The following is a 22048-nucleotide window of genomic DNA, read 5'->3' as shown; positions in this document are numbered from 1 at the left end:
ATGCAGAACTGAGAGCCTAGATCACAGAGACTAGAGCCATAGAGAATCACTTGTAGGGAGGAGGAGTAGACTCAATAAAATTTCTATTGTCCCCTGACAGTCATGTGTTCCCTGTCCATTGTCTTTTTATTTTATTTTTTAAAATGTTTTATTTATGAGTGAGAGAGAAACAGAATGTGAGTGGAGGAGGGTCAGAGAGAGAGGGAGACACAGAGTCCAAAGCAGGCTCCAGGCTCCATGCTGTCAGCACAGAGCCTGACGCAGGGTTTGAAACCATGAACCGGGAGATCATGACCTGAACCAAAGTTGGACACTTAACTGACTGAACCAACAGGCTCCACAGTCCTTTGCTTTTTTTTTTTTTTTAATTTTTTTTTAACGTTTATTTTTGAGACACAGAGAGAGAGAGCACGAACAGGGGAGGGTCAGAGAAAGAGGAAGACACAGAATCTGAAACAGGCTCCAGGCTCTGAGCTGTCAGCACAGAGCCCGACGCGGGGCTCGAACCCACGGACCGCGAGATCATGACCTGAGCCGAAGTCGGACGCTTAACCGACTGAGCCACCCAGGCGCCCCAGTCCTTTGCTTTTTTAAGTGAAAATGTCTTCTACTCTTGTCCTGTCTTACATTGTATGTTGGTTGTATATGAGAAGGAAACTTGTTGCTTTAACTCACAAGTCTATAGATTGGGAGAATCATAGTCTAGAAGCTGTTCTCAAGGAGTTTCAGCAGAGGGACAGGCCCCAAGGACCTCCATTGATATCTGGACCTGATTTAGATAGTGAGAACACAGACTTCAAGCTTGACCCTGACAACTAATAGAGTGAGACCTTGGATGTCCTGTGAAGGTTGAAAGAGTATTTTCCTAATAGGGAGGAAATGAAACATTGGAAGTCAGAAAAGTCTATAAGAGCTACTTTTGAAAAATGGCCCCCAGTCAATAAAATTTCCCAGGATTCATGCCCCGTGTGGTCCTCTCCCACACTGAGTCTGGGCTGACCCTGAATAACTGGGTGTATAGAATGTCACTGATGTCACATAACTCCCAACACTAGGTCATAAGAAACAGTTTCTGCTTTGGTCTCCTGGGACCCTCACTCTTGGCATCCTCCCTTGAAATAGGCAGCTGCAAAAAGATCAAGCCACATGGAAAGGCCACATGTATAAGCTCTCTGATAGAACACCCCATCTAAGCCCACAGTAAACAGCTGGAATCAACTGCCAGCCATGTGATCAAGCTCTCTTCCATGTCAGACCCAGTAGAGTTTTCAGAAAAATCCAGTGCTTACTACCATTGGACAGCAACTGCCTGTCAAATCAAACTTGTGTGTGCCTCACAGATCTCATACATAGGCAACAGGACTTGTAGTTTGCAAAAATGTCTTCATTTATTTTGAGAGAGTGAGAGAGAGCATGTGGAGAGGAGGGACAGAGAGAGAGAAACAGAGAGAGGGAGTATCTCAAGCAGGTTCTACACCATCAGTAGGGAGTCTGATGTGAGGCACAATCTGATGACCATGAGACCATGACCTGAGCCAAAATCAAGAGTCAAGTGCTTAACTGACTGAACCACTGAGGGTCCTCAGCAATAGGCCTTTAAGAATCTTAAGGGACAAAGAAATCTCAAGGGCACATGTTTCAGACCTTATCTGCTAGAAAAAAGGTCTCCAAGAACCTTAGACACATTAATCCCTGAGCACCATGATGCTGATCCCAAAGGAGAAGGTACCCTATCATAGATATTTATGGGTGTGGCCTTTATGTCATAGAGAGAGCACCAGTCATAATCACAGAAAACCTAATACTGTTTTTTAAACAAGCAGACCAACGAATAAACAAATACACCCAAGTGCTTGGACTTCTAGGGAAAGAGGCAGATCAACAGGAAGAAAGCTATAAGGCCATGAGTCAGTCTTAGGAATCAGGTTAGTACCTGAAGCATTATTTCTGAATGAAGAGGAAAGATGACTCAGAGTGCAGAACTAAGAGCTTAGATCACAGAGACTAGAGCCATAGTAGGGAGGAGGAATAGACTCAATAAAATTTCTGTTGTTCTCTGATAGCCATGTGCTTCCTGTCCATTGTCTTTTAAATTAAAATGTCTTGTTCCTTGTTCCTGTCATACAATTGTATGTTGGTTGTTTGTATATGAGAAGGAAACTTGTCACTTTAACTCACAAGTCTATAGATTGGGAGAATCGTAGTCTAGTAGCTGTGCTCGAGGAGCTTCAGCAGAGGGACAGGACCCAAGGACCTCCACTGATATCTGGACCTGGTTTAGAAAGGGAGATCACAGACTTCAAGCTTGACCCTGACAACAAATGGAGTGAGACCTGAAGGTCTTGGGAAGGTTGCAAGAGCATTTTATTTCTAGGAGGAAAATGAAACACTGGAAATCAGAAAAGACTATAAGAGCTACTTTTGCACAATGGCCCCCAGTCAGCTACAGTTCCCAGGACTCATGCCCTGTGTGGTCCTTTCCCCCACTGAGTCTTGGCTAACCCTGTATAACTGAGTATATAGACTGTCACTGACGTCACATGACTCCCAACACTAAGTTATAAGAAACAGTTTCTGCTTAGGTCTCTTGGAACCCTTACTCTCGGAATACTCCCTTGCAATAGTCACCAGCCGACTGTAAGACCACATGTATAAGCACTCTGATAGAGAGCTCCATCTCAGCTCAATGTAAAAACCCGGAATCAACTGCCAGCCATGTGATCAAGCTCTCTTGCATGTCAGGCCCCGTCAGGTCTTCAGAAAAATCCACTACTTCCTACCACTGGTCAGCAATGGCCTGTCAAACCAAACTTGTGTGTGCCTCACAGACCTCATACGTAGGCAACAGGATTTTTTTTTTAACAAAATGTTTATTCCTTTATTTTGAGAGAGAGAAAGAGATAGAGCACATGCAGTGTGGGGCAGAGAGAGAGAGAATCCCAAGCAGGCTCCACACCATCAGCGGGGTGATGAGCATGATGCCTGAGAGGTTGAAGCAAAAACTACTGAAGGGAGCACAGTCAACCCACAGGACTGTGAAAGAAAGCAAATTGTTGCTTTTACATCACTACATTTTATAATGGTTTATAACCAGCAATAGACAAATAGGATACTGTCAAACAGTTTTTCCAATATGCTTGTAGCCAATTTATATACTCTTACCAGTAAACTGTGATGATACCATATGTTGGCAAAGTTATGAATCCACTGTAATTCCTATATTTTGCTGGTCAGAAATTCTGGTGAATATACCTCTGAATCTATCATAAAATTAAATGAAGGTTATAAAAAAAGTCAAATGGCTTCAGAAAAGAATGAGGCCATGGTTTATGATCTTTTTTTTAAAAAGAAACTTCAATGCAGTATTCTAAAGCATATTGGCAACCTGTCCTACATAAACTGCCTCAGTTTACTCATATGTACAGCAAAAGTAATCCTACATTCCAGCCATGTTGCAATGAGGATTAGATCTGACATGGAATTTAGTAGATACATAACATAGCTTCTCAATGTTTTCAAGGCATCTATGAGAGGAAAAGTCTAGACTCTTCCTCTCTTCTTGATTTTCCTGCAGAAAAACCAATAAAAGTCAGTTGAAAGCTTGGGGAAGGCAGTGGGTGTGATTGGAGGCTGGGAACAGTGGCAGAGTCAGTGTCAGAGGAGAGGAATGAAGTCACCCACCCCACAGTTCTTTTGTCCTTCTTCATCTGATGTGTCTCCTAACAGCCCCAGAGTAAACAAACATTAAAAGAAAAAAAAAAAAAAGGACTGCCTAGGCAAGTCATTACTTCAGGAACCAGGCGGGTAAAGTCCGTGGAGAACAGGGAGTGGTGAGGACTGAAGCAAACAGGATTGAACAAGCCACCACAGTTCAAATGTAACTTTGTAAATGGCAAAATAAACACAAAATCTGCAAACTGAAGCTGGCCTGTGGGATTGCCACATTTGTGATTTTGCTCACTCCCTCATCCATTCTATCTAATTGGCCACTAATTCCTAGAGATTCTACCTGGGAAGCACTGTCGCATCTGCTCTTATTTTCTCATCTCCATTTACTTCTCCTTCAGTTTCTGCCTTCCGTGTGGATCAGCTGCAGCCCACCTCTATATTGTTATCAGATGAGTCTTTCTAATATGGAATCTGATCTCCTCACTCAATGCTTAAGACCTCTGATGGTTCCCATAGCTCTCTGGACAATGTTCAGACTTCTTAGTTCAGTGCAAAGGCCTTCCAAGATGCAGCCTGTTCCTTTACCTTTACTTTTCAGCCTTTCTCTGTAAGCCTCTCCCAGGACCTGTGTTATACTCATACTTAACAGTGTAGACTTTACACGTTTTTTTATAAGGCTGTTGTATTATGGACTTGTAAGTGTTCTCTACATATTCTAGACACAAGTCCCTTACCAAATATATGATTTGCAAATATTTTCCTGAATAGATGTTTCTTCATTTGCTTCCTGATTTTGAACCATTTTTAGAGATTTTAATTTTTTTTAATGTTTATTTATTTTTGAGAGAGAGACAGAGAGAGACAGAGTATGAGTGGGGGAGGGGCAGAGAGAGAGGGAGACACAGAATCCAAAGCAGGCTCCGGGCTCTGAGCTGTCGGCACAGAGCCCGACACAGGGCTTGAACCCACAAACAATGAGATCATGACCTGAGCCGAAGTCGGATGCTTAACTGACTGAGCAACTAGGCATCCCCATTTCTACAGATTTTAAATGTTTATTTTACTTTTAAAAGAACTGTCATCATTTCTGGTTGTTTCTTCAGGGAGAGGGTCCACAGAGCTTCTCATGCCAACAGTGTGAGAGTGGATCTTCCCATAATGCTAATTTTAATTTCCATTTCCCCAGCAACTAATGATGTGGAACACTTTTCCAAAGGTTTACTCAGGGGTATGCTCTTTTTATGTTGTTGAGTTGTTTGATTTTTTTGTTATTGATTACTAGGAGTTCTTTAAGAAGTCTGGAAATGAGTACAATGTTGAATATATGTAATTACACTATTTTCTTCCAGTTCTGTGGTTTGCTTTTTTACTTTCTTAATAGTGACCTTTAATTGATAGAGGCTCTTAATTTAATCAATCACAAGTATAACTTTTTCTTTAATGGGTAGCACTTTTGTGTATCATATTTAAGAACCTTTATATGCCTAAAGATCATGAAAATATACTTCATATTTTCATCTAGAAGCTTTTTTTCCCATTTAATTCTGTGATATATCTTGAATTTTTCTTTAATATGGTGTATGGTAAGATTTTTTCTTCCCCCATATTGATCCAAATGAACAAGCACTATTCATTAAAAAGACCATCTTTTTCTGACTGAATTATACTTTTGTTATGAAACCAGTGACAATTTATGTGTGGGTCTTTTTCTGTACTCTTCATTCTGTTCCATTTATCTATTATGTATCCTTGGGCTCAGGCCACACTGTTTTAGTTACTGTTGCTTTATGGTAAGCTTAAATTATCAATGATAATTTAAGTCTTACAGATTTGTTTAAGATTTCGTTGGCTATTCTTCTGCTTTTGTATTTCTATATAAATGTTTGTCAATTTACACACACACACACACACACACACACTTGTTGGGATTTTGATCGAGCTGAATTGACTTTATAGATCAATAAGCAGAATTTGACATTTAAATAATATTGAGTCTTCTGATCCATGGACAAGGTATATCTCTCCTTTTACTTAGGTTTTCTTTAACCAGTTTCAGTAATTGTAGTTTTCAGTGACTTGCACATCTTTTATTAGATTTATTTCTAGAGACTTGAGGTTTTTTTCATATTATTATAAATAGTGGTGTTTTTCAAATTTCATTTTTCAGTTGGTTTTGCTAGAATATAAAAATACAATTTAGTTTCAAGTATTGACCTCATAATCCAGCAACCATGCTCAATTTACATATTCATTCTAATTGTTTGCAGATTCTTTGGGATTTTCTATGTGTATGATTATTCTGAATTTCATTTCTGCCACTATCATAAATATCTTTCTTCTTCAATTATTTCTTCACAGTAGACCTCTACTTTTTTATGCTCAATTAAAATGCTGGTCATTTCCTTGTTGATATACATTTCTTTTGATGATTAGAAAAGTAAACAAAAAAGATTCAACTGTGGGTCACAGAAGTAATTGGGCACTTTGTTGCCATATCAATTCTAATCCAGAATATAACAATATTAGTGACAAAAGCAAAGAATGTCTCAGACAAAAATTTGTTTATTTCAGCATGTATACATCAAAGCTCAAGATGTCTTTTTTCTGGATTGGGTTTCCTGATTTCTGTGTCATCTTTCCTAAAGTGTTTCCTGCAAGGTTTATTTTTAGCCACAGATTTATCTGCCAATTCTAAGAAAAATTTATATTTTCTTGCACCACTCCTCTCCTCTTCCTGCAGTGCAATACATATTAGCTACTTCCTCTACTATGTGTTAATATTAACACGAAGTTCAACTTTTCTAGTCCTTTCCACAGTGACGTAATCCATGATAGCCACTATAAGTCTTTCCTTATTAAAGCAAAAGGATTTGAATAACTCTAGTCCCTATGTTTAATAATTACATTCTGAGATCTTGATAGCTTTGTTTGTAAACTATTCTGAATGTCAAGTTGGGAGGCAATATTTTGTAACATGTGTTATCAAGAAAATATTTTGTAACATGTGTTATCAAGAAAAATATTATTTTCACAGTAGACTTTGGCTTAGTTATGGTTTAAAAATTACTCTTGTGAAGAGCTGCAAAGCGTATATATAGATTCCTCTAGCTTAGTAATTCTAGGATTACACTGCCACTGAGCTAGGATTGACATCAAGGACCATCCTTGTTCTGTGCCTTGTGTAAAGTTAGTGTTTAGTAAATACTTTTTGATTGACTTTAAGAAAGATGCCATTCCAGAAGCAGTCAAGTGTTCTTCATAAATTCAAGGGGATCCTCTATTCTACTATGTGTTCAGAAGAACTTCTAAATTCCCTGGATTTTTTCAATGCAAGAGAAGATGATGTGTTTCTGGTGTCCTACCCAAAATCAGGTAAAGTTTATTTTAATGTATTTTAAATGTATAATATAAATACATTTTTAAATATGTGAAATGTAAGAAATAAGAAGAAATATAATATTTTTATAAAAAATTTATTTTTCAGAATTGTTTCATAGGACATTTAAGTATCCTAAATGCTTACTTTATTTTATTTATTTATTTTATTAAATGTCTATTTGTTTATTTTTGAGGAGAGAGAGAAAGAGAGAGAGAGAGAACAAGCAGGGGAGGGGTGGAAAGAGAGGGAGACACAGGATCTGAAGCAGGCTCCAGGCTCTGCACAGGGCTTGAACCCACAAACTGTAAGATCATGACCTGAGCTGAAGTCAGATGTTTAACCAACTGAGTCACCCAAGAGACCCTAAATGCTTATTTTAATGAAAAAGTTTGACATTAGAACATTGAGAACTGTGTTTTGAGAAAATTCAACTGGAGGAATTAGAGCTTTTACTATGATCTTGTTTCTATTTGATAAAGCATACAGATATTGACATATATAATAAGCGTAATATCTGTAACAGTATAAAGTTCTCTTCATATTTGTACCAGGCATGGTGACAAATAGTATTAGTTCAATTCATATTTAATCATTGATTTATAAATGAATAATTTTTTTCTCCTGGGCTAATAAAAACAAATGTAAGTGTTTTTAGTGTTAAATTTTATGCCTTATTTTTCAAAGTTTATTTCCACATATTACACACATGAAAGGAAGGACCATTATGAATAATGTCATCCTGGGAATAGTCAAAATTAATTCGATATTATTTTTAATGTTGAGAGGTGACCAGGATATATAATATCCAACTGCTAGCTGCGATTTCCAGACATGTGCAGAGAGGCATACATCTGCTGGCATGGGTCAGCAACTAAGAGCTTAAACCCTTTCCAATTATGTTTGCATTTAGTTCACGTACCTGACTCTGTTAGGCCCAAGAGGCCCTCACAGAGTTCACATAGGGCCAGATCTTCCAGGCGTGTTTTTTGAGAATAAACATAAATCACATACATAACTCTTTTATTGGAAAATACTGCTGCAAATGGAAATTAAATGATTGCCTCCAGAAAATCTCAGTATTCTATGTAGCAGGTCACTCTGTGAATAAATATATCCTACCCTAAGTTGATATGTTAGTTCAGAAAGTAATTTATGAGACTTTTAAAGTTCTTTGAGCAAGTGGCTAGTTTATACTCTGTATAAACAACCATATATAAAGCTTCCACTGTACGTGTTGGTGCCTGTAAATGGGCATCATTCACCAGGTCCGGAGGTCTCTTCGGCAGCACAAAACTGTATTCTCTCTCCTTCGCCAGAATATAGCAATACACTTTTTGAAAATGATAGAAATATCATTACTATATTAGTCATGTTTATATGAATATTATAAATATTTGACCTATTAACATTATAATCTAAAATAGTCTTTAATTTAAAACGTATCGTGCAAATGAGAACCATGTTTAAGTTCTAAATATTTATTCAACTATAGATTAGTTAATGTCGTAACAAATTTGGAGCTGGAATTACAGTGGGATAAGTGGACACTGGCCTGATTCAAACTTTTTAGAAACATTGGTTTCAAACCAGCTAAGCATCCTCCCTACCAAACTTCTACTTCTGGGCTCCAGCTTACTGTTGTCCACAATGTTGGAGCACATCCATATTTGCTTCACATAAAGTGATATTCCTTCCAGACTTCATAGTAGCATAGGATTGTGTCTTTATGATATTTGAATATAGCATTTGCTCCTTGTTAACATACTTTGTCTACACCACTACTCTGTGTTTGCACACAAACAAAAATAAGATCCAGTGTCTATCTTCCAGGGGGGAGTGGGGAGATGGACATGAATATAAGCAATGACATTTCTACTCTGGTAAGTGCTGCTTTGGAGGGACAGAGAGAGTAAACAATTGTGCCAGGGGAGCAGGGACTCAGAAGACAGTATATAAAACAGCAAGATGCATGAGCTTGCAGGACCAGTAGGAACTGTATACGGAAAGACCTGTGTATTTGCAAATTGGAGAAGGCGCTAGAGGTAGGGTAGCATGGAAGAGTATTTCAAGCTGAGGAAATGGCTTATGCAGTTTTAAGGTCTCTTCGTGCTCTTTAAAGTGTGATTCTTCCTGAAAAGTGAATTATCGTCTCAAGCGTTCAAACAGGTTTCAGTGAGTGTCAAGAAACAATAATAACTATTTATAGGAAAATTAATGCACTCATAGCTCTTATAAAATCATGCTAATTTTCTGTATTTATTTCATCAAGAGTATCACTTAATTTAAAAATGCATTTTGTTTTATTTTTGTGTGAAGGTACTCACTGGGTTGCAGAGGTCATTGAGAACATTCCCAATGTTAGCATGAGTCTAACATCTCCTATTGAGTTGGGAGACATTTCTAAATTTGAAGAGCTAAACATGTATTGTAAGAGAAGAGTTATTCCAACACATTTGAGCTACAACATGCTACCTATGAATATCAAACAAAAACAATGCAAGGTAAGATCAGTGGGTAAGGGCAAAGGCTTGAGAGTACCATAGAATTGGGCTTGGCTTCTTGATCTGTCACTTTCATCCCTAATGGGAAGTGAGAGTCTCTGTTTGCACCTGGTTTCCCAAGATGATTACCTGTCCTCTGATGCCACCTCCCTAGCCTTGAGAGCTTAGGGTTGATGCTGACTTTCCGTGCTCCTGCAGGGTCTGTCAGATAGTCAATTCTTCTTGCCATGTTTCTCTACTCTCAATCTTACTTAGACTCCTATGTTTTGTTCCTTATCTTTGTCTCCCCCTTTTTTTGTTTCCAATCTCTCTTACATGAAATTTATGCTTTTAGTTCGTATCATGATATTAATTAATATTTAATTTTTTTCAGAGAACTATTCTACCTTCCCTTCATATCTTTTAGCCACCCCCTAATATTTCTTAGAATATTGTGTATTTATTGAGTATAACTGACATATAACATTGTATTAGTTTCAGATGTACCACTTAATGACCTGATATTACTACATATTGTGAAATCATTGCCACAATAATTCTACTTAACATGTGTCACTACACATAATTACAGAATACATTCTTTTTTAAAAATATTTTTTAATGTTTAATTATTTTTGAGAGAGAGACAGAGCATGAGTGGGGGAGGGGAAGAGAGAGAGGGAGACACAGAATCCAAAGCAGGCTCCAGGCTCTGAGCTGTCAGCAAAGAACCTGACACGGGGCTCCAACCCTCGAACCAAGAGATCATGACCTGAGCTGAAGTCAGATACTTAACTGACTGAGCCACCCAAGTGACCCCAGAATACATTATTTTAAAATATGTATTATGTATTAATAGCTTGCATTGCCTTTCCCACTGATAATACTGACATGTAACTTTGGGTATTCTCCAAAGACCCTAAAATACTCTTCTCTCTACCAAAACAAACAAACAAAAAATTCCAACCGGATGGCTAAGGCTTAAGATTCTGCCACTTTATCTCTTTTTGTTAAGGCAGTGAATGGATTTTTAAACTGCTTTCAGAGCCTTGGGTTTCTGTGAATCTGCTCAGGATGCAGAGAGCAATTAAAGAAAGCCTGAAGTGTTGAGTTACTCCTCAATTATCTCTTGAGATGAAGAGAGGATAATGGGGGCAAAGGGGAGGTACAGGTGGCTTTTCATCTCTGTGCACGGTGGCCTTTGCACATCTCTCATGTAAAGAGGAGCAGGTGTTCTCCATGTGGATCTTACACGACACCTGGACTATGAACACATTACAGAAAGAAAGATAGCTACATAACAATACCTGGACTATGGACACAGTACAGAAAGATAGCTACATTCAGCATAACTCAGTAAACACTTCATAACCTACATAAAATGTGTACACCTGATTATGAATTTAAGAGCAAGTGGGACATCTGACACTCATGACCATGATCGAAGATAGTCCTATTATAGCCAGTGTCTCTCACTGGTTTCCTGAGGTTTTTCAGAAGCTCTTACTGCACTCTGTATGTCCCTATTATATCTTTCATAACACTGCATTCCTTCACCTCATTGCAAGTTTTGAGAAAGCTGGTAGTATTTCTGTCTTACTAGTCATATTTTTCAGACCTTGAACTTTCCACTCCGCCTGGTCTACTGGAGGTACCAAACAAATATTTATTAAATTGAATTAGATTGCAGTTGCAGCATTTCTGTCAATTAGGAGGGTAGCTCAGATTCCTTACTCTGTGGGGGATTAAATTGTAGAAATATACAATTCCAAAACATCATTCTTCTTATAAATAAGAATAGACAATTTATAAGAAATCTTAGTGTATTTAAGTCATGTTACAAAATTACTAAAAATTTTTTTCTGTTAGAAGTTTTTTATATTAAAAAAGTAATCTTGTCCTACAAATTAATAGAGGGCTTCTCATGTCCGTTGCTAAAAAGATAAGGCCACATGTAGCACATAAATTGGGAAAGTGTGGTCGGTGGCTGGCAGCACCAATGTCATCTGGGAGCTTGTTAGAAATGCAGAATGCCGGGTCTCATCCTGGATCCCCTGAATCAGAATCTGCTTTTTCGCAAGATTCCCAGATGATTCGTACACACATTAAGTTAGAAACACTGGCCTGAATCTATGCCTAATAATCTGAGTAAACTAGCAAAAAATTGTGGTTTGTACAGGTAGATTTGGTTGCTTTCATTTAGAAAATGCTTTGTTTTGGGGCTATTCCATCTAAAAATAAACTAATTTGTTTTAACAGATTATCTACATTGTCAGGAATCCAAAGGATACAGCCGTTTCTTTATTCCACTACTACAGAGATAATCCCAATCTCCCTGGCATTGAAACCTGGGCTGGATTTTTAGAGCTTTTCCTAAGAGGAGATGGTAAATATAACAATGATTTTTATTCATAATATACAGTTCCACTCAACACAAAAGCATTTTCCAAACGTTTAAATGGACCCTAATGGCCTGCTTTCAGAAATACACTTGAATAGATAATTCTTTTGCTTCTAAGCCATTCTTTCTCACTTTGCTTCCTCAGTCTTTGTTATCACCCACGGGTGATACGTATTTGCAATTACTTATTGAGCTGGTTGAAATGTTTTAAAAACAGATTAATTCTGATCAAGTATCACTCTTTTTGTATATACCGTCAGTCTTGTCAGTGAAATAAGTGTGCATTAATTGGAGTTTAGCAAGATACAGCTGAAGCCTAGACATGCAGTCTGAAACATGCCTTATGTATACCCACATGGAAAATAACACAACACAAACAGGGGCACCAGGGTGGCTTGGGGCCTCTGACTCTTGATTTTGGCTTAGGTCATGATCTCAGGGTCGCGGGAATGAGCCCTGCATCGAGCCCCATGTCAGGCTGCATGCTGAATGTGGAGCCTACTTAAGATTCTCTCTCAGTCTCCCTGTGCCCTCTCCCCTCTTGCGCTCTATCCAAAAAAAAAAAAAAAAAAAAAAAAATCCAAAACAACAGAAACAACACGCAAAAAATCCTAAACTCCCCCTTCCCCGCAAAAGGGAAAAAACATTCCCCAAATAAAACAAATGAATTAGCCATCTTGATACTTGTCTTTATAAAGATGAACAGAAAGCAATTTCTCCTGAAAATACTACAATGATATGTCATTTGATTGAGCTGTGCAGTGCATGTCGGTTCTGCATGACCATGAATGACCTTTGAATTTATTCCTTTTTCCCTGACTCATTGGTGTCTGGAGCACTTACACACACGCACGTACGCATGCGCGCGCACACATTAGTTTCTAAGCCTGACTTACGAAACCTTTCATTAAACCAAAATAAAATACCAAGACAGTGCAGAATGTAGAAGAGGCATGATTTAGAAACGGTGTGTGCCCACAGGGTCTTATCTTTCTAGGGGGTTGGAGGTAAATCTTCTTAATTGTTAGTTTCACTATTTCACTTGCAAATTGTTAAGCATTTACTTGTTAATTTAAGAGAGGCCACAGAAAGTATAACCTTAACATGAGGACTTAGGGAACTCACTAGCAACAGAGTGTAACACTCCTTTTGCTGTATTCTCTATGGAAGAATATGCTATGCTCACAATATTTCAGCTCCTCTTTTGCAAACATTTAGTAGAATCATAAAGTTTTGGGAATGACAGGTCTATTAAAGGTCATTTGATTGAAACACCCACCTGATGTTTGAATCACCTTTGTAGCATCCCCAAGAATATTGCAGGCTAAACTTGAACTTCTTAACTTGGACAACGGGTTCACACCCCCAGCTCCTGCCCCTAAACAACACACTCCATCTCAATACTGTTAAAAATTTTTAAAAATCTTACTACGTGATCTAGACACTTAGCTAAGTGCAGTGCAACACGATTTCATATCATCCTCACAAGGACACAGGAGCTAGATGTGACCTTCATTTTACAGGTGAGGAAAGTACAGATGTTGGGAGGCCAGATAACTTGTCCAGATCCATATCTACTAAGGAGCAGAGCCCAAATTTAAATTCAGGTGTCAGCTCCAAAATCTTTGCTCTTAGCGCTGTGGCATAACTCATCAAGCAAGAAAGCTGTTGCCCTCATCATTAATTCTTCTTCCACATGATAGCCTTTTAAATATTTGAAGATAGTTAGCATGCCTCACTCTGCCTCAATTCCATTTTTGGAATAAGCAGAGTTTAAATACATAAATTATTAAAAAAAAAACAGATCTTGAGTCTGCTTTTTCTCAAGAAAAGAAAAGCCACGTTTGTCTCCAGTTATGAACTGGGGCTCACTACGTCTCTCACTGCTGCATGAGCTCTAATATGGCCACATCTCTATTGTTTTGCAGCACCTAGAAGACAAAAAGCATCCTCTGGGTATGGCCTCACTACGGCAGGGAAAAGCAGGCCTATTAGTGCTCCTGTTGTAGACATTATTTTTCTGTGAGTGTAGCCACAAAGAGGGCAACCCCATCCATATGCAAGGAAGCAAACTAGCTGTCATAGGGCATCTACCTTTGCTATAACATTATCCAGAGTCATAGCTGAGTACACTGGGAAGGGCAGTGCAGATGGAAAAAAGGTTCCAGATGATTCTTTTATGACTTATTAGGTATGTTAATAGATTTTTAAGATTTTTAATTGCAAAGGGATCTGCCATGTAAGTATTATACAATCAGATAATCTAGCCTGGGAAAATCCTGTTGACACTTGGGGATAGTCACTGAATCACTAAAGCTTTTATTTATTTACTTGGGTGGGAAGAGTAGCCTCACTTTTTACTATTTATAAGATAAGGTTGTCTGTTTTTCTGTTAAATATATGTGACTGTATTTCAGGGATTTTCTTCAGGGACTTTAAAAAAATGTTTATTTGTTTATTTAAAGAGAGAGAGAGAGAGAGAGAGAGCAAGCAGGGAGGGACAGAGAGAGAGAGGGAGAGAAAGAATCCCAAGCAGGCTCTGCATTGTCAGTGCAGATCCAGACATGGGGCTTGATCTCACAAACCATGAGATCATAAACTGAATCAAAATTAAGAGACTGGATGCTGAATGCCTAAGGACAGGAGGTGGTATAATTCTGTAATTAAGTGGAGGATGTGGAGAAAAGCATTTCCCATAAAAGAAATACTTTACATCTCTGTTTCAGAGGTTATTTTTTCTTTAGGGCCATAGGTCTGGATAATAAGGATTCTGATTAAAGAATTAATGAAAAGTGTAATTCTCTATATTAGTAAGGAAGGCATGACAGCTTACTTCTTTAAGACAATTTTGGCTGGCTTAAGTCTTTCTGGAACAAGATGGAGTATAAATTAATTAGTTAATAATAGCATAGCTGCTCTCAAACAATGATCAGGCTATGATCCAACAGATTATTCTTCAATCTATTTGGCGTATGTTGGAATGCATTTCCTGCTGAAAAGCCATAATGGGCCAAGTCAATTACACATAACCACCAGATGTGACACCAGCCCTCTTTTCCTGTCCAGCCTGCAAGTCACAGAAGCCTAGGTTCCCCCTGACAGTATTGAGGGCTTCCATAGGTGGTGATGTCATCTACCAGGGCTGGTAGGTGGTGGTGATGTCAGCAACTCTAGGTGGTGATGTCATCCACCAGGGCTGGGATGGGCTGCAGCTGCTGAGAGGAAGCGATGACTCAGGTTGAGTCTGTGAGTGTAGTCTAGGGTACTAGAAACTAGTTAACTTCTTAAATTTGAATAAGAGAAGAATCAATCTTATCCCACCATGTGTTTCTTCCTGGGTAAATGTTGGCCATCCTTAGAAGATAAACTCCTTGGGGAACCTGGGGGTCTCAGTAGGTTGAGCATCTGACTCTTGATCTCACCTCAGGGTCTTGACCTCAGGTCGTGAGTTGAAGCCCCACCTTGGGCCTTGGACTCTACACTGGGTATAAAGCCTACTTTATAGAAGAAGAAAAAGAAGAAGGGAAAGGGGAAGGGGTAGGGACAGGAGGGGGAGGGGGAGGAGGAGAAGAAAAGAAAACTCCTTAAAACCGATATGGTAATTTGAGTAATTCTAAGATCAAGTATTGCGCAAGTCCCTGAAATAGCAGTGAGAATGTTGATGACTGATGTATCAGGACAGTCCTTCTAAACACCCATTCTTATTGTACAGCCTTCTGGGCCAATGGGGTAGAAAACTGGGCTGACACTGTAATGACACCATTGCAGTCCCAGAAGTTCTTGTTTTAAGAATGCCTTATGGTTATTTTCTTGCCCTTAACTTCCTTGGGAAGTTCCTCAGCTTGGGAACTGAGGCCATGAAAAATTGCAGTTAGTTTGGAATTAATTAGACTTCAATTTATGCAAAACTTTAATGTTCAAAATGTATATACTGCAATATCTGGCAGACACTAATGGCTTAATAAATCCTTATTAAATGAATCAATAGTCATCAGATCTTCAGAAAATTGCTAGTAGAGTGGCTCTTTTATAATTTGGGCATTAGCTAGTATTAAATCTTTGGATAATAAGGATGCATGGAAAGATGTATATGTACTATTTTAGGTTACTATGTTTCACACTTTAGATTGTCAAGCTAGTCAACTTTCTGTGGTGACAACAAGGTGCTCACGTTTTGTTTTTTATCATCACTGCTTCTGATCATTTATTTTGCATGGTAATATTTTAGTCTCAAGCCCTGGAGATATTTTTAGGACTGTAAAATTAGCAAAGCAGTAAAGAGATAGTATCAATTACTGATAAATCCCTAACACTGTATTTTTCAGCCTTCAACTAAGATGAGTGAATAGAACTCTTTTCTCCCTCCCCCCTTTTTTGAGGAAGTTTATAAATGTTTTATGCTAAGAACTTATAAAAAGCCTGTGACATTACAGGAATAAAATAATAAATTCTCAATGTTTCTTTAATTTTCCCAAGATCCAAAGTAGTTATCAGAACACAATTATTGGGAAAATGTGTATTTCTGCATTTCTGCTGTCATTTTTTCTGATTATAAAAAGATGTTTACCAAAAATAAGAAAAAACACCACAACCGTATTAAAAGATATAGCAACCCAGCTTCATTTCACAATATTGTATTTAGCTGAAATAGTATTTTTTTTTAATTTGAGCTCTTCTAAGGAAAACTTTTTAAAAAATATTTAAGATCTTATTTAATTTTTAATTATTGAGTTAATGTTATTAAACCTAATTGTAAGTTTCTTCATAGATAATGAATGACACATTGTTACTGAAGAAGACATGGTATTAACATATATAACTAGCTTTTTTTTTCATTTTAAATCCAGTGTAGTTAACATACAACATTATATTAGATTCAGATGTACAATAGAGTGATTCAACAATTTTTTTAACATGTATTTATTTTGAGAGAGAGAGAGAGAGAGAGTATGTGTGTGCACAAGGTAGGGAGGGGCAAAGAGAGAAAGAGAGAGAGAATTCCAAGGAGGCTCCACACTGTCAGTACAGAGCCCAACGTGGGGCTCTATCCCACAAATCAAATTGTTAGATCATGACCTTAACCGAAATCAAGAGCTGGTCGCTTAACAAACTGAGCCACCCAGGTGCCCCCATTCAACAATTCTTCTTTAAGTTGTTTTTTTTTTAATGTTTATTTGTGTGTGTGAGAGAGAGACAGAGAGACAGAGGGAGACAGAGTGCAAGCAGGGGAGGGGCAGAGAGAGAGGGAGACACAGAATCAGAAGCGGGCTCCAGGATCTGAGCTGTCAGCACAGAGCCTCACACAGGGCTCAAGCTCATGATGAACTGTGAGGTCATGACCTGAGCCAAAGTCAAATGCTTAACTGACTGAGCCACCCAGGCGACCACCGTTCAAAAATTCTTAAGTAAAATTCTTTCACCTGAAAGTTTGATACCTGTGTGCCTTACTTTGCATACTTTGCTGAAGGGTCTTCCCATTTCATGATGCTTAGTATTAACTTGCTTTCCAAGTCATGATGCTTAGTATTAACACAATTCACTTTTTTTTTCTAGTCGTATATGGATCCTGGTTTGATCATGTTTTAAGCTGGGAAGAACACAAAAATGACAAAAACATTCTAATTATATTCTATGAAGAAATGAAGAAAGTAAGTCCTTTCTAATATTTCAACAATCAAAATTTAAGTCAAGTAAATTTAAAACAGGACATCAGTAAATTCTGTTTTCAGGTTTCAGGGAATTAATTTGGTGTTTTGATGAGTTACACTTTCTAAAAAACTTTTTTTTTCTTATTGCTCAGGATCTTTCTAAAAGCATAAAGAAAATAATTAATTTCCTTGGTATAAATGTGAGTGACAGTGAAATTAATAAGATTACTCGGAAAACATCATTCAGTGAAATGAAAAATAATGCGGCCAAAGAAAACTGTGATCCAAATCATACCATCTGTGCCCTCACAACTAATAGGAACCTGGTATTTAGGAAAGGTAAGTCATAACGGGATGTGGTGCTTTGCCTGGGCTTATATTTGGAAGTAGTTCCATTTTACCATTTTTAAAAAATCTCTCATTTCACCATCGTGCACCCTATCTCTTGCACAATGGATTTGTGCATCGTTATCCCTCAGTGAACACTTATTAAATGAAGTTCTCAAATTGCATTATTTCTAGACATTGAGATTTCCATGCCCAGTTAGGAACCAGTTGAGAGAGACACAGGTGTCAAACAGATGGAAATAATAAAGTTGCTTGAAGAATGTTCCTCAGCTCTGCAGCCTAGTGCATTTGTTAACAACTTATCCTAAGTTTTGCAAACATGCTTGCTTAGTCACAATCAAATGCATTTCTGTCCTTGCACTGAAGCAGCCCATTTAGTGCATGGTAGAGAGCGGTATGTGACACATGTTTTCTTCAGAAGAGAGAAGGGAGCTGATGAGTTTTGACAGTGCATTTTTCCAAACTCACCAAATAACTCACCCTGCACCAGTCAGGGGTGTACAGAGAAGCTGGAAGTGTTATCTAAGGACATTCCCCTGCATGAAAACCCAAAGAGAAGGAAATGAATCTTCTCCACTAATTCCTAACATTTAACTTAAAAGTAGTTTGGGTACATCTGGATATAGAATTGTTTTGAAATCCATGTGAGTTTTTAAAAAATATTTTTTAATGTTTACTTATTTTTTTGAGAGAAAGAGAGCAGGGGCAGGGGAGTGGCAGAGAGAGAGAGAGAGAGGGAGAACTCACAGTGGGCTCCAGGCTCCACGCTGTTAGCACAGAGCCTGGTGCAGGGCTTGAACTCATGGAACTGTGAGATCATGACCTGAGCCAAAGTCAGACACATACCCAACTGAGCCACCCAGGTGGACATGAAATCCATGTGAGTTTTAATCCAGATATGGGAGAAAAATGTTTTAACATTTTTCAAAATTTTCATAACTTATAATGGCAAAATTTTCTGTGTTTAGGTACTCAGATTTCCTACTAGAAAACACAAAGGTGTGTTTTCCATTTTCTGGTTCATCTGAATTTAATTCATTCTAAAGCAAATATTTGCTAACTCGCATGGATCAGATATTGCGTTAAGTTTGCAAATTACTTTTGTCTTTTTTGGTGATTCATTTTTTATTTTCTTATAGTTACAAAACCAGGGCTGAGAGGGAGGAGAGAACTTAATTCAGCAAATATTTATTAATAAGTATTTTCTAAGTGCTAAGATTCAAAAATTGAATAAAATACAGTCTTGTCCTTCAGAAAATCATAATCTAGACAGTAATACAAGGTGATAACAGCTATACCAGTAGTATAAACAAATATGAATAGCAACATGAGTAAGGGAGAGAGAATTTTTTCCTAGCAGAGTAGGTAAGGAGATGACATTGGATTGGGGACTGGAATCATGAGCAAAACTTTGCCAGGAAAATAACAGAGAAGAAATACATTCCAGCAAGAGCTAGCAGCAAGAAGGATATCTCAGAACCACTATGGAATTGCACTGTATTTTCTAGAAAGAGCAGGTAGTCTTCTGTGCGAGAGTGGTATATGATGTGTGGAGCAGAATGAGGGAGATAAAGATTGGGGCCAGAGAACAAAAGCTCTGATGGACATTATGAGGGGGTCCTTTACCCTCACACCATCGCTGTCTATTTGCTGTTTTAAGAAGGGACCTGAAAATAATAGAGTCAGGTGGAAAGTTGATTAGAAGAGGGTGAAACCAGAGGCAGAAAGTCCAGTAAGAGGTTATTGTAATAATCCAGGTACAAAACACTGAGGGGCATAATTTGGCTAGTGGCAATGAGCCACGGTCGGGTGGATCTTAACTCAGAAGTCAGTTTAGGAGCCATCAGCAGTTTGTGGAATTAGGTAAAATTATTCAGGGTGATTGGAAAGGATTGTGGAGAAAGGGTTAGAAGGGGGAGCCCTAGGGACGCTAACATCAATAGGAATGAAACAGCCCAAGACAAGCCAAGAAAGGAAATCAGCCAGAATTCCAAAGAAAGCCAGGATCAAACATGGCTGTTTGTTTATCATTCATGAATTCTGAGAGTGTCTTCCATAGTGGTGTCAGTGGAAGCCAGATTAAGGGAACTGAAGAGATAAGAAAGAAAGGAAGCAGCAAATAAGGACCACTCTTCCAAGAAGTTTGAAAATGGAGGACAAGAGCAAGATGATATGGGAGGGTCAAGAAAAAGATTAGGAGGATTGGGAGAGAGAAGATAAAGGGAAGACAGAAAGAATTTAGAAAAGGATGTGCGAAGGAAGGTGAAACAAGCAGAGATGAGAGTAACAGAGAGATTGGGAGGGATTATAATACAGAGAATGATGAGAAATGAGGAAGTTTTGATGCTCAGTGGAACCCAGTGGAGACCAATTAAGATGAAATAGGTGAAGGCAATTAAGAGTACACTTAATCGTCATGAACACTGAATAATGTATAGAGTTGTTGACTCAATATACTCTACACCAGAAGTCACTATCACATTGTATGTTAAGAGTACTGGAATTTAAAAGAGAGAGAGAGAGAGAGAGAGAGAGAGAGCAATTACGCAGACCTGTGGTATGTTAGCACAGTTACCGCTTCAGAGGTGCACAGGACAGGGAAAGAAGTGACATCATGTCCACTTTGTCGCTTTTATGTTTCAACTAAGTTTAGGCGAGACATTTCTTGGCTTGCTGTCATAAAACCTAGGTTATTTATATATTTTAAACTTCTTTTTAAGAAATAACTTTTTAAACTGTAAATATTAACATACAACCATTACTGTGGAAATTAAAAGCAACACATAACAAATGAAGAAAAGAATAACCCCCATCTTCTTATCACCAAGAAATGAAATCATTCGTATTTTATTATAAATCTGACAGATTGCTTTTGTGAATGCTGTACATTTACATTGGTTCTTCTCTGATACATTTCCAATTTTTTCCAGGAGCGGTGGGTGATTGGATAAACTACTTTACTTCAAAGCAGAAGAGAGTATTTGATGAACTATTCACAGAGAAAATGAAACACAGTGAACTAGCAAGACATTTTGAAGATTCCTCTTAATATAAATGGAAAATGAAGCCACTTTCCGTTTTATGTGATGCAGTACTTGAGGAATACATAAATATATTTTACCAATGTGAAAAGCAGATATTTCTTTCAGTGAGAAACGGACACTTCATGAATGTGTCAAAGGTTTCATGTATGAGAGACTGTTATTAACATATTTGGTGATAGCAGAGGATTATTAACAAGAGGAAGTTTACAATCTTGGAATGGCTGAATTATATATCTGCTTTCAGGATATTCATAAGGAAAGGAGATTATTTCTATTCAGGGAGAACATATTACTGTGGGTGTTCTATAAACTGCATTAATGTACAACAAAAGTGGAGAGGGATTGTGTAAAATAACAAATGTCTGAGAAGTATTTATTTTCTGCCTATGTGGACATTATGACTTCTAAATAAACATTTTCATTTCAACATTACCTCGTGTCTGTGTAGAAATATTCTCCAGTGTCATAACAATGACAAACATGATCTTACTAAGATGGAATACCTACTAGGTAGATTATATCAAATGATCCCAATCTGGTACATGGTGGAAATGAAGAATGAAAAGATACTCTTTCACATTAAAGTAACACTGGCATGGAATTCCAGTATTTTCTTTATCTTTTATAAAGCCATTTAATTACATAATCTCTTGGAGTGCTGGGTGGCTCAGTCAGCTACACATCTGACTCAATTTCAGCTCGGGTCAAGATCTCACAGTTTGTGAGATCATGCCCTGCGCAATGGACTCTGTGCTGACAGTGAGGAGGCTGCTTGGGATTCTCTCTTTCCCTCTATCTCTGCCCCTCCTCATTTGTGCACACACTCTCTCAAAAATAAATAAATAAACTTTAAAAAAGTTTTAAATTACAAATGTCTTATCTTGTAGTTTTGAAAAATATGAAGTGTTTACGATTTTTTCCAGTATTTTGAATATGTATTCTTTCTCCCAGTAGCATTTTTTTAAAAGTACTTTTATTTTTTGAGACAGAGAGAGAAAGAGTGCAAATGGAGGAGGAACAGACAGAGTGGGACAGAGAAGTTCAAGCAGGCTCCACACTCAGTGCGGAGCCCAACTTGG

The 22048-nt window shown here is 37.9% G+C and overlaps 1 protein-coding gene across 2 annotated transcripts; it reads left to right on the top strand.

Annotated features, from left to right (window-relative positions):
- The first annotated feature begins 1837 nt into the window (after positions 1 to 1837).
- Positions 1838 to 21330, top strand: LOC125171213 (sulfotransferase 6B1-like). Of its 2 annotated transcripts, none has more exons than XM_047868419.1 (7): positions 1838 to 1925; positions 6897 to 7041; positions 9365 to 9549; positions 11788 to 11914; positions 17483 to 17577; positions 17730 to 17916; positions 20856 to 21330. In XM_047868419.1, exons 2-7 carry the CDS (start codon positions 6897 to 6899, stop codon positions 20972 to 20974), a joined length of 858 nt encoding a protein of 285 aa, XP_047724375.1. In that variant the 5' UTR covers positions 1838 to 1925; the 3' UTR covers positions 20975 to 21330. The 2 variants fall into 2 exon arrangements, with proteins under 2 accessions (XP_047724375.1, XP_047724374.1); XM_047868418.1 differs by having other exon boundaries at positions 1855 to 1925; positions 6893 to 7041.
- The last annotated feature ends 718 nt before the right edge of the window (positions 21331 to 22048 follow it).

Source organism: Prionailurus viverrinus, chromosome B4 (genome assembly GCF_022837055.1).
Source record: "Prionailurus viverrinus isolate Anna chromosome B4, UM_Priviv_1.0, whole genome shotgun sequence".
Lineage (NCBI taxonomy): Eukaryota > Metazoa > Chordata > Mammalia > Carnivora > Felidae > Prionailurus > Prionailurus viverrinus.
This window is presented reverse-complemented; position numbering and strand designations above follow the sequence as displayed.